The sequence below is a fragment of the Arachis stenosperma genome, chromosome 6, assembly GCF_014773155.1.
Source record: "Arachis stenosperma cultivar V10309 chromosome 6, arast.V10309.gnm1.PFL2, whole genome shotgun sequence".
NCBI classification, from domain to species: Eukaryota; Viridiplantae; Streptophyta; class Magnoliopsida; order Fabales; family Fabaceae; genus Arachis; species Arachis stenosperma.
This window is the reverse complement of record NC_080382.1, coordinates 103,066,839-103,080,641: the sequence shown is the minus strand read 5'-3', so window position 1 is coordinate 103,080,641 and position 13,803 is coordinate 103,066,839. Positions and strand designations below refer to the sequence as shown.

Genomic DNA, 13,803 nt, shown 5'->3' with positions numbered 1-13,803 from the left:
GAGTAAATGGTTCCTCCAAAGCCAAATGTAATTTTGTGGTGTTCAATTCATATAGTTGGGACAAATTCTATTAAGTGTGTGTTTGGATTTGCGTTGGAGAAGAAAAAAGCGCGTTTGAGTTCTTTGAACACTTCGTCTTCATATTTGGCAACATTTTAATCCTCTAAACGTAGAAGTAATTTCTATCTTCAATCCACGTTTACCAAAAGCTATCAATTCTAGCTTTTCTGTTCACCTTCTTATGTTGAATTGAAATTTATGTTCTATGTACCAATTATGCCCTTCATTATTTATATGTTTATTTTTTTTATAATATTTTTTCTAATACTCTCCTATGCATATTATTATTTTTTATGAAACTTTTATTTTTTTTTTTGTTTATATGAGTTCTTTTACAGTTATTGTTATTTCTTTTTTTGTATGAAATATTTTTTTACTTTATATTATGATTCTATTAATCCTATTAGAGCACTAAAGAATACTGAGAGTACTACAAAAATGTTAAAATTTATTTAAATATTTAATATAAAATTATAAGATAATATAAAATAATTATTTAAATTTATGTTTTTTTTGTAATTTTTTATCTAAAATAATTATTTACAAATCAATTTTATACAAACCTCCATTTGCAAATGGTAATTCAAACACACCCTAAATCATATGTCTGGTTAAATTGTAAAGATGAACAACTAAAATTATTAAATGTACTCTGTGTAAGCTTCGATATATGTTACAACATTTGGCCAAAGCTAATGACATTAAAATATAAATTAGATTTTAGGCAAACCAATCACTCCTAAGATTCAATAATTAAATAAATCAAATATACATGTTAAACCAGGTTTCATCCCACATTATTTTCAGATATATTTAAAATATATTAAAAAATAACTTAAAATTAACATAAATAATTTTAGTATGTATTAGGTTTTTATTTTGTAATTTTTCTTTTTAACTTATTTTAGGGTATGATTTAACAAAATGTAACAAAACTGGACATATAATATTAAAACCTAAAAGGGATTATAATTATTGGACTGAAAATGGTTGGATCTATTATCCAATTCCATACTCTCACTTGACCTGATCCATCACCAGTGAAAAATATACCACCAAACCCCATCTTTGTGAGTGTATGTTACTACTAACTGTCCACTTTCTGTAGTAACCACACCTGTATAAGAGAGAAATCAAGATTACAAAAATTATATACTAGTAAATGACATGAATTTAACAAATAATGTAAACCAACCTTTACTGTTTTATCCAATTGCGTTAATTATATCACTTGTTAATTATTATATTAGTCTACGATTAATTAATATTTTTTTGGCATGCTACATGTGTTTATACAAGGATTTTAAGATGCCAAGGAAAGCTTGCTACACAAAAGTTACAAGAGTGAAGCCACCACGTCAGTAGCCTCTAGCTACACCTCCTGCATCTTCACCATCCACTGACGATGACTGGCTCATCCCCCTGCCCCCCAGTAACGGTGGGGTCTCCGCAGTAGCTCTTCTCCGACTCTTTCGTCCACCCCGGAGCGAACCAAGACCTGAGCCACAGACCGCTAATGGTGTACAAGTGAAGGAATTGTGCAATGAAGACATGGATCCGGAGGTGAACGAGGTGGATTTGTTTGACGAACACATTGACATGATATTTACTGCTTCTGATGCTGAAAAGAACAAAGGACGAAAGACTACTGAGTTTTGGAATATTGATCTCATTGGTAACAAGTGTTGAACCATATGACTTTTTAATTGATTAGCTAATGATATTGTTATGTTTTTCACATGTTGGGCACATTGGTCACACAAATAAAATTTTTTTTATAGATTCTGAAGGAATAGTCAAGCATGCTAAAATAAGTGTAAGGGAGGCTATAGAGCGGTCTCTTAATAGTAGCAAGATCATATTGAGGTTCAACGAGGAACTGCAAGTAGTCGGAGATGGAACTGGCCTGTTAAGTGGCATCCTAGAAGCGTTGGATTCTGATTATAGCAAATTTTCTATCTGTGAGAAGAGTTGGGCAAAGGTGCAGGGCAAAGACATGGTTTATGATGATTGCATAAAGGTAATGAATTTCGGCATTGTTTAATCATATCAAACCTTTCAACTTACAATTACTTACAGTTGGACATTATCATCGCAGGAGATGTTTCACTTTTAGGAAGATAGCGATGGTAGAATCAAGAAAATATTTTGCAACAAATTGGGAGGTCCTGGAAGGATACAAGGGGGAGGCTGTATAACTCGCATTACAAACCAACTTTGACACTTGAGCAGAATCTTAACAACCGCCCGGAGAAAATTTCTAGAGAGCATTGGAGGTGCTTCATTGATTATCATAATAATCCTGCCACAAAGGTACCCCATTTTTAAGTAGCCATTATCTTTAATCCACCTAGGATCCATATAAACGCATATAATACCAACTAATTTTCAGTCTTAGAGATTACTTTATTGCATTCAAGCTTTTTTGGAGTTATATACATTTTTTTCAAAGAAAGAGAAAAAGAACGTATATATAAGTGATACACCAAAGTAAATGAGAAATATAAGAACATTTAACTATTTATGGTACATTCGTTTTTATACATTCTGTGTCTAACCAATTTTACTGTTGATGACATAATAGGAGAAGTACAAGCAAAACGCGTTGAATCAAAAGAAGCAACTTTACACGCACACTGGCAGTTCTAAAAGCTTGGCTAGGGTAAGAGAAGAAGAGGTAATATAGATTTTTAATCAAGTATAGGTGGCTATCATTGTCTCAAATGTATATTTTTAAGCAAATCATTCTTTAGTTTTGATTTATAAGGAATTGATAGCTGATGCTGATTTCCAAAAAACAAATGCTGGAGCTATTAAAATAAATTTACTATTTAGGTATAATCAATTACTCAATCCTTGTAAAATAAATAGAGCAATCATTAGACTGTTAACCTATTGACATAAAATAAATTGGTTGGTATGTAGTTTGAATTTATTTATAGGGAAGAAGAAAAAAAATTATTGGAGAAAATTAAATAGGTGAAACTTATGATATAAACTGTATTGTCACAGTCACAAAAACAAGGGAGGAGAGTTGGTAGAGGAGAAGTATGGATCCTAAAGCACAAAAAATGTGATGGCACCTACATACATGAAGAAGCGCAGAGTATCGATGTAAGTACACTTCATCAATTATTATGGTACATGTTAGGTTTAATTATTAAAATGTCTTGGGTATGCTAGATTTCTAGTGTGATTGTGTATGCTTATTTACGTCTGCAGAAAAAAATATCTGAGATTGAGTAGCTAGATGAAACTACGAGAATATTGTCTGAAAATGATTCCCTTGCCCAAGCTCTCGGTAAAGAGCGTTCGGGTAGAGTGCGTGGCATAGGTTTCGGGCCGATACCAAGTCAACTCTTTTATCTGAGTGCGCAGCCGCTGATGGATAGAGCTCAAACAGAAGATGCCCAAAGGATGCTGTTTGAACTACAGGCGGAGGTGACGGTCGAGAAATTGAGTAGGAAGGCAGTGGAGGATGAACTAGCAGCGAAAAAATTGAAAAGGAAGGTAATGGAGGATGAAATAGCAGCAGAAAAAATGAAGAGACAGGTATTAGAGAGTTTGCTGAGTTATGTAGTCTAACAGCAAGATGGGGAGCTGCCACCAGAGATCGCTGCACGAATGAATTCTTTAGATGGACATGACAAAAAATAGAAATTAGAATATATGTGATAGTTTAATTTTCAGTATATGTTTTGTTTATATTACTATGCAGCATTAATTATTAGCCGAATACTTTATTTTTTGGGTGACTATTGAAATACTTTATTGATATTACAATAAATATGTTAGTTTTTACAATTAAATATTCATGAATTTTTGCCCGCAATATAGAACTTTAGAGGCAAGCGAAAAGATTTTTAAAATAAAAAAATACTCCATATGATTAAGAAATACTCCCGGATTAATTAAATAAATCTAAATAAGGTTTTAGAATTTATAAAAAAAGTGTGCGTAAACAATTAGCGGCGGTTTGCGACAGTTTGAAATTGCCGCAAATAAATACCATATAAAACACAGGAAGCAAATAGTGGCGGTTAAAATACGTCGCAAATAAGTAGGCTAAATGTCTCTTGGTCATATAGCGGCGGTTATGTTCTAAACCAACCGCCGTAAAATCTCATCCCCGCCCTCTTATGCGCTGCGTATGTATTGTCACTGGTGATATATTTAGCGGCGGTCTAAAACCGTCGCAAATCGGCATTTTAACCACCGCTATTCTCCGTTATTGTTGTAGTGCTCTGATCATCTTGAAAGCAGGTTTAACTCATATTTTAGTCTATTTCTGCTTTATTATTAAGTCTCTTGTGCTCTTGTTTAATTTACACGATTACGAACTCATGGTTATTTTATTTTTAATTTATTTGTAACACTTCGAATACATCTTAGCTAAAGCATGCTTAATTACAAAGAATATATATAAATAGAATAACTATATTAGATGTATACTAAAAATAAGCTATTAAATTATTAATTATTACTATATTCTGGACAGTAAAAAAAAGAGAAGGATAAAATTTGTATAATACTTTTCTCTTAATTTATTATGCTACATGCTATTGTAATATATACAACTTCTATCAGCTCATCATATGTACAATCATATCTAGTAAATCTTTTTAATTTATGGCATATTCTAATAGGATGCTAATTGAGTAAAGAATAAAAGCTGACTCACACATTCTAGAAGGATAAAAGAAGGCAAAAATAAACATGTGATATAAAAAAATATAGAGTTGTTGATCATTTTATTTGGACTTTCAAATGGTTTAATATGACCCCGTAAGTTGAAGGATGATATACGTCAAGAATTTTCAGCTTGAATAAATTGGTATGAAAGGAATGTGTTAAAAGAGGCTTGGTAAATATATCCATAAATTGTCGCGAAGATGGGACAGAAAGTAACTTCATTACGCCAGCTTGAGCCTTTGGCAAATAGATGACAATCCACCTCTAAGTACTTAGTCCTCTCATGGAACATAGGATTGGCAGCAATGTGTAAGGTTCTTTAATTATCACAAAACAGAACAGGTGGACGATCACAAGACACACAAAGAAACTATAACAAATTCAAGATCCATAAAAGCTCGCATGTAGTATTACTCAATGCTCGGTACTCAGCCTCCGTTGAAGATCTAGCAGTAGTAGTTTGCTTCTTAGTCCTTCAAGAGATTAAAAAATCTCCCAAAAAAAAGCAATAACCAGTTAATGAATGACGAGTATCCGGACAACCTGCCTAATTAGAATCACTGAAGTCATATATCTGAAGACTAGAAGATCTGAAAAAGAAAATACCTCTGCCCAGATTATTTTTTAGATATCGAAGTACTCGAAGAGCTGCTGCATAGTGAACCTGAGTAGAGTGCCTATAAATTGGCAAAGCTGTTGGGTGGCGTAGGTGATATCCAGACGAGTTGTGGTTAGGTAAATCAATCGACCCACAAGATGCCGATAAATAAATGGATCAGACAAAAGAGGACTATCATCTTGATGAAGTCTAGTGGTACTATTTATAGGAATAGGTGCGGGTTTTGCACCCGAAAGCCCAGAATCGTTCAAAAGGTCCAAGCAGTATTTATTCTATGATAGAAAGATCCCTCGAGAAGAATGAGCTACCTCAATGCCTAAAAATTACTTCAATGTACCAAGGTCTTTAATTTTAAATTAGAGTCCAAAAGTCCCTTTATTGCTATTATCTCAAAAGAAGAACTTTTATTAATCATAATATCATCAACGTAGACCAATATTATGCAAATGTCAGTGCCCAGAATTTTGAAAAACAAACTATAATCATAAACCGTCTGCTGATATTCATAAGAAATAAAAAGAAGGGAGAGTTTCTCGTACCACATTCTACTGGATTATCTCAATCCATATAATGATTTGAGCAATCTGCAACATTGATTTGGCTGAGAATATTTGAGGCTAGGGGATAAAGCAATATAGATAGTTCTGTCAAATCACCATGAAGGAAAGCGTTGTTAATATCAAGTTGCTGGATTGGCCAACCCTTAATTGAAGGCAGAGTAAGAACATTTTTTATAGTTGCAGGTTTTACTACCGGTGAGAATGTTTCAAGAAAACCTACCCCTTCTATCTATGTGAAACTCTTGGCCACCAAGCGAGCTTTATAGCGGTCAATACTGCTATCAGGCTGGCATTTAATCTTGTAAACCTACTTACACTCAATGGATTTTTTGGTCAGAGGACACTCAACCAGAACCCAGGTTTGTTCAGCTCAAGTGCGGTAATTTTCTCTGTCATGGCATGCTGTCAGTGAGAAACCTTAACATTATCCTGAAAAGTCTTTGGTTCACAGTCAAAGTATAAGGATGAGAGAAACTTGGCATGTGAGGTAAAAAATAAGTAAAAAAGAAAACTAAAGACAAAAGATATCTTGAGCGTGAGAATGAATAAATTTAGAAATTAAAAGAAGTATTACAGACGTAATCAGAAAGATGAGCGGGAAGCTAGATTTGACAGTGGCTATGCCGGGTAGAAGGAGGGATAGTGATTGGTCCAGGTTTGATTAGCTCAATGGAGTGAGGGGCTATATGAGATTGAGGAAAGGATGGGAGAGAAGTCACATTGGAAGAAGAGTTAGGGGAATAGGTAAATGGGATCGGGAGGATGAAGACAAAGAAAAATTAGGAGAGAGAGAGAGAGGGGGGTTCAGTGCTTCCAAGAGAGGGGGTTGGAAATTATTGTTATGAAGTGGGTTTGAAGTATGGGATGGATTATTGGATAAATGAATATTGTGAAGTGGGTTTGAAGTATTGGATGGGTCATTGGGTAAAGGAATGGGCCTAATAAGAATGGAGGGTGTTTCTGAATTATTAATGTTGTTTGGGCATGGATTATTTTGATGTGGAATAAGAATGAAATTATTTTGTATGGGCTGCTGATTGAATTTGGCTAAGGAGAGAATAATATATACAACTTCTACCAGCTTATCATACGTACAATTATATCTAGCACATTGATGAGCGGATAATTTATACGCTTTTTGGCATTATTTTTAGGTAGTTTTTAGCAAGTTCAAGCTACTTTTAGGGATGTTTTCATTAGTTTTTATGTTAAATTCATATTTCTGGACTTTACTATGAGTTTGTGTGTTTTTCTATGATTTCAGGTAATTTCTGGCTGAAATTGAGGGACTTGAGCAAAACTCTGAAAAATGCTGACAAAAAGGACTGCTGATGCTGTTGGAATCTGACCTCCCTGCACTCAAAATGGATTTTCTGGAGCTACAGAACTCCAAATGGCGCGCTCTCAACGGCGTTGGAAAGTAGACATCCAGAGCTTTCCAGAAATATATAATAGTCCATACTTTATTCGGAAATTGACGACGTAACTTGGCGTTGAACGCCAAGTACATGCTGCTGTCTGGAGTTAAACGCCAGAAAAACGTCATGATCCGGAGTTGAACGCCCAAAACACGTCATAACTCGGAGTTCAACTCCAAGAGAAGCCTCAGCTCGTGGATTGATCAAGCTCAGCCCAAGCATACACCAAGTGGGCTCCGAAAGTGGATTTATGCATCAATTACTTACTCATGTAAACCCTAGGAGCTAGTTTATTATAAATAGAACATTTAACCATTGTATTAGACATCTTTTGACAGTTTAATCTCTTGACTGTCTAGCCTTTGATTATTCGGTCTCTTGATCACTCAGGGGGCTGGCCATTCGGCCATGCCTGAACCTTTCACTTATGTATTTTCAACAGTGGAGTTTCTGCACACCATAGATTAAGGGTGTGGAGCTCTTCTGTACCTCAAGTTTCAATACAATTATTATTACTTTTCATTCAATTCTCTCTTATTCTTATTCCAAGATATAAGTTGCACAATATTTTGATGAATGTGATGATCCGTGACACTCATCATCATTCTCACCTAAGAACGCGCGTGATTGACAACCACTTCCGTTCTACCTTAGGCCGGGCGCATATCTCTTAGATTCCCCAACAGAATCTTCGTGGTATAAGCTAGATAGATGGCGGCATTCATGAGGATCCGGAAAGTCTAACCTTGTCTGTGGTATTCTGAGTAGGATCCTGGGAATCCGGAAAGTCTAACCTTGTCTGTGGTATTCCGAGTAGGATTCCGGTATTGAATGACTGTGACGAGCTTCAAACTCCTGAAGGCTGGGCGTTAGTGACAAACGCAAAAGAATCAATGGATTCTATTCCAACCTGATTGAGAACCAACAGATGATTAGCCGTGCTATGACAGAGCATTTGGACCATTTTCACTGAGAGGATGGGATGTAGCTATCAACCAAAGGTGATGCCTCCAGACGATTAGCCGTGCAGTGACAGCGCATAGGACCATTTTTCCGAGAGGATTAAAAGTAGCCATTGATGATAGTGATGCCCTACATACAGCTTGCCATGGAAAGGAGTAAGAAGAATTGAAAGAAGAGTGAGTAGTGAAGTAGAGTTTCAAGAGGAACACAGCATCTCCATACACCTATCTGAAATTCCCACTATTGATTTACATAAGTATTTCTATCCCTTTTTATTTTCTATTTTATTATTAATTTTCGAAACTATAAACCAATTTAATCTGCCTAACTGAGATTTACAAGGTGACCATAGCTTGCTTCATACCAACAATCTCTGTGGGATCGACCCTTACTCACGTAAGGTTTATTACTTGGACGACCCAGTACACTTGCTGGTTAGTTGAACGGAGTTGTGAATTCAAATAGAGCCAATCATTAAATTTCATACAAGTACAAAGACAATAGATCACAATTTCGTCCACCATGTTTTTGGCGCCGTTGCCGGAGATTGTTCGAGTATGGACAACTGACGGTTCATCTTGTTGCTCAGATTAGGTAATTTTCTTTTCAAAAATCTTTTTCAAAATTTTTCTTTTCTTTTTCGTTTTTCCTAACTTTATTTTCAAAAAAAAAATTTAATAAAAATCCAAAAAAAAAAATAAAATCATAAAAACTAAAAATATTTTTGTGTTCTTGTTTGAGTCTTGAGTCAATTTTTAAGTTTGGTGTCAATTGCATGTTTTAAAAATTTTTCTTGCATTTTTCGAAAATCCCATGCATTCATAGTGTTCTTCATGATCTTCAAGTTGTTCTTGATAAGTCCTCTTGTTTGATCTTGATGATTTCTTGTTTTGTGTTGTTTGTTGTTTTTCATATGCATTTTTTGTTTGTTAGAGTCCATGCATTAAAGATTTCTAAGTTTGGTGTCTAGCATGTTTTCTTTGCATCAAAAATTTTTCAAAATTATGTTCTTGATGTTCATCATGATCTTCAAAGTGTTCTTGGTGTTCATCTTGACATTCATAGCATTCTTGCATGCATTCATTGTTTTGATCTAAAAATTTCATGCATTGAGTATTTTTGTTGTTTTTCTCTCTCATAATTAAAAATTCAAAAATCAAAAAAATATCTTTTCCTTATTTCCCTCCAAATTTTCGAAATTTTGGGTTTACTTGGTCAAAAATTTTTAAAATTAGTTGTTTCTTACAAGTCAAGTCAAAATTTCAATTTTAAAAATCTTATCTTTTCAAAATCTTTTTCAAAAATCATATCTTTTTCATTTTTTTATTATTTTCGAAAATTTTAAAAATTACTTTTGCAAAAATCTTTTTCTTATCTTTTATATCTAATTTTCGAAAATTAGCTAACAATTAATGTGATTGATTCAAAAATTTGAAGTTTGTTACTTTCTTGTTAAGAAAGGTTCAATCTTTAAATTCTAGAATCTTATCTTGTAGTTTCTTGTTAGTTAAGTCTTTTTAAAAAAATTAAAATCTTTTTCAAAATATCTTTTTTAAAAAAAAAAAGTTTTTATCTTATCTTTTTATCTTACCCTTTTCAAAATTTTATCTTTTTCAAAATTTGATTTCAAAATATCTTATCCAACTTCTTATCTTCTTATCTTTTCAAAATTTGATTTCAAATCTTTTTCAATCAACTAACTAACTTTTTGTTTGTTTCTTATCTTTTTCAAAACCACCTAACTACTTTTCCCTCTTCAATTTTCGAAAATACCTTTCTCTTTTTTAGAAATTATTTTTAATTAATTAATTGTTTTAAATTTTAATTTTAATTACATCTTATCTCTAATTTTCGAAAATACTAACCCCTTTTTCAAAATTATTTTCGAAATTTCTCTTCTCTTTTCTTCTTCTATTTAATTATTTAATTACTAACACTTCTCTTCACCTCTCTTCATCTAAAAATCCGAATTCTTCTTCATTCTTCTTCTCCTTTCTTTTTCTACTAACATAAAGGAATCTCTATACTGTGACATAGAGGATTCCTCTTTCTTTTCTTGTTTTCTTCTCTTTCATATGAGCAGGAACAGGGAAAAAGGCACTCTTGTTGAAATTGATCCTGAACCTGAAAGGACTCTGAAAAGGAAACTAAGAGAAACTAAATTACAACAATCCAGAAACAACCTTTCAGAAATTTTCGAACAAGAGAAGGAGATGGCAGCCGAAAATAATAATAATGCAAGGAGAATGCTTGGTGACTTCACAAAGCCAACGTCCAAGTTTGATGGAAGAAGCATCTCCATTCCTGCCATTGGAGCCAACAACTTTGAGCTGAAACCTCAGCTAGTTGCATTAATGCAACAAAAATGCAAGTTTTATGGACTTCCATCTGAAGATCCTTATCAGTTTCTAACTGAGTTCTTGCAGATCTGTGAGACTGTAAAGACGAATGAAGTTGATCCTGAAGTCTACAGACTCATGCTTTTCCCTTTTGCTGTAAGAGACAGAGCTAGAATATGGTTGGATTCACAACCCAAGGATAGCCTGGACTCCTGGGATAAGCTGGTCACTGCCTTCTTGGATAAATTCTTTCCTCCTCAAAAGCTGAGCAAGCTGAGAGTGGATGTTCAAACCTTCAAACAAAAAGATGGTGAATCCCTCTATGAAGCTTGGGAAAGATACAAGCAGCTGACCAAAAGTTGTCCAGCTGACATGTTTTCAGAATGGACCATATTAGATATATTCTATTATGGTCTATCTGAATTTTCGAAAATGTCATTGGACCATTCTGCAGGTGGATCTATTCACCTAAAGAAAATGCCTGAAGAGGCTCAAGAACTCATTGACATGGTTGCAAACAACCAATTCATGTACACTTCTGAGAGGAATTCCGTGAATAATGGGATACCTCAGAAGAAAGGAGTTCTTGAAATTGATGCTCTGAATGCCATATTGGCTCAGAACAAAGTGTTGACTCAACAGGTCAACATGATCTCTCAAAATCTGAATGGATGGCAACATGCATCCAACAGTACTAGAGAGGCAGATTCTGAAGAAGCTTATGATCCTGAGAACTCTGCCATGGCAGAGGTTAATTACATGGATGAACCTTATGGAAACACCTATAACTCATCATGGAGAAATCATCCAAATTTCTCATGGAAGGATCAACAAAAGCCTCAACAAGGCTTTAACAATGGTGGATGCAACAGGCTGAACAATAGCAAGCCATATCCATCATCTTCTCAGCAATAGACAGAGAATTCTGAACAAAACACCTCTAATTTAGCCAATGTAGTCTCTGATCTGTCAAAGGCCACTTTCAGTTTCATGAGTGAAACAAGATCCTCCATTAGAAATCTGGAGGCACAAGTGGGCCAGCTGAGTAAGAAAGTCATTGAAACTCCTCCCAGTATTCTCCCAAGCAATACAGAAGAGAATCCAAAAGGAGAGTGCAAGGCCATTGATATAATCAATGTGGCCGAATGCACAAGGGAGGAGGAGGACGAAAATCCTAGTGAGAAAGACCTCCTGGGACGTCCCTCAAGCAAGAAGAAGTTTCCTATTAAGGATCCAAAGGAATCTGAGGCTCATATAGAGACCATAGAGATTCCATTAAATCTCCTTCTGCCATTCATGAGCTCTGAAGACTATTCTTCCTCAGAAGAGGATGAAGATGTAACTGGAGAGCAAGTTGCTCAATATTTAGGAGCTATCATGAAGCTGAATGCCAAGTTATTTGGTAATGAGACTTGGGAAAGTGAACCTCCCTTGCTCATTAATGAACTGGATACTTGGATTCAGAAAATTCTACCTCAAAAGAAACAAGATCCTGGCAAATTCTTAATACCTTGTACCATAGGCACCATGATCTTTGAAAAAGCTCTGTGTGATCTGGGGTCAGGGATAAATCTTATGCCACTCTCTGTAATGGAGAAGTTGGGAATCATTGAGGTACAACCTGCCTTGTTCTCATTACAACTGGCAGACAAGTCATTGAGACAAGCCTATGGAATAGTAGAGGACGTGCTAGTAAAGGTTGAAGGCCTTTACATCCCTGCTGATTTCATAATCTTAGACACTAGGAAGGAAGAGGATGATTGCATCATCCTTGGAAGACCTTTCCTAGCCACAGCAGGAGCTGTGATAGATGTCAACAGAGGTGAATTAGTCCTTCAATTGAATGGGGACTACCTTGTGTTTAAGGCACATGGCCATCCCTCTGTGACAAAAGAGAGTAAGCATGAAGAGCTTCTCTCAGTTCAGAGTCAAGAAGAGCCCACATAGTCAAACTCTAAGTTTGGTGTTGTGAGGCCACAACCAAACTCTAAGTTTGGTGTTAAGACCCCATATCCAAACTCTAAGTTTGGTGTTGGCAACTATACAACATTGACCTGATCACCTTGTGGCTCCATGAGAGCCACTGTCAAGCTATTGACATTAAAGAAGCGCTTGTTGGGAGGCAACCCAATTTTATTTATCTAATTTTATTTTATTCTATTTTTATTTTGTGTTTTATTAGGTACATGATCATGAGGAGTCACGAAAAAATCATAAAAATTAAAAACAGAATCAAAAACAGCAGAAGAAAAAAAATCACACCCTGGAGGACGCACAGGCTGGCGTTCAACGCCAGTAAGATGCATCTGGCTGGCGTTCAACGCCAGAACAGAGCATCATTCTGGCGCTGAACGCCAAAAACAAGCAACATTCTGGCGCTGAACGCCAGGAATGTGCCCAGAGAAGAAAAGCTGGCGCTGAACGCCAGTAACAAGCATGAAACTGGCGTTCAACGCCAGAAACATGCTTTACATGGGCGTTGAACACCCAGAATGTGCACCACACGGCGTTTAAACGCCAGAATGGTGTGCAAAGGCATCTTACATGCCTATTTGGTGCAGGGATGGAATTCCTTGACACCTCAGGACCTGTGGACCCCACAGGATCAACTCAATGGACCCCACAGGATCCCCACCTAACATATTCCCACCTTACCTCCTAATCCTATTTTACTCTTCCCCATGTCACACTTCCCAACAACTTCAATCTCTGAATCTCTCTTCCCAATGAACACTCTTTCCCAAAACCCTTCACCAATCACCTCAATCTCTCTTCCCAATTACTCCCTTCACCATTCACATCCATCCACTCTTCCCCATAAACCCCACCTACCTTCAAAAATTCAAAACCAATTTCCCACCCATTCCCACCCTATATGGCCGAATACACACTACCCCCTCTTCCTATAAATACCCTTCCATTCTACTTCAATTTCACACAACACAAACCCCTCTTCTCCCACTTAGCCGAACCTACCTCTCTCCCTCTCTACCATATTTTTCTTCTTCTTCTTCTTCTCTTATTTCTTCTCTTGCTCGAGGGCGAGCAATATTTAAGTTTGGTGTGGTAAAAGCATAAGCTTTTTGTTTTTCCATTACCATCAATGGCACCTAAGGCTGGAGTATCCTCTAGAAAAGGAAAAGGGAAGACAA

At 35.7% G+C, this 13,803-nt stretch overlaps 1 protein-coding gene across 1 annotated transcript in view; it reads left to right on the top strand.

Annotated features, from left to right (window-relative positions):
* The first annotated feature begins 1,611 nt into the window (after positions 1-1,611).
* The window catches only part of LOC130934347 (uncharacterized), a 46,197-nt gene continuing 34,005 nt past the window's right edge, over positions 1,612-13,803 (top strand). Inside the window, exons 1-6 of the mRNA XM_057863926.1 lie at positions 1,612-1,735; positions 1,842-2,080; positions 2,293-2,373; positions 2,645-2,737; positions 3,073-3,174; positions 3,307-3,612. Of these exons, the coding sequence (XP_057719909.1) occupies positions 1,612-1,735; positions 1,842-2,080; positions 2,293-2,373; positions 2,645-2,737; positions 3,073-3,174; positions 3,307-3,612 (945 nt within the window). The remainder of the gene's footprint in view (positions 1,736-1,841; positions 2,081-2,292; positions 2,374-2,644; positions 2,738-3,072; positions 3,175-3,306; positions 3,613-13,803) is intronic.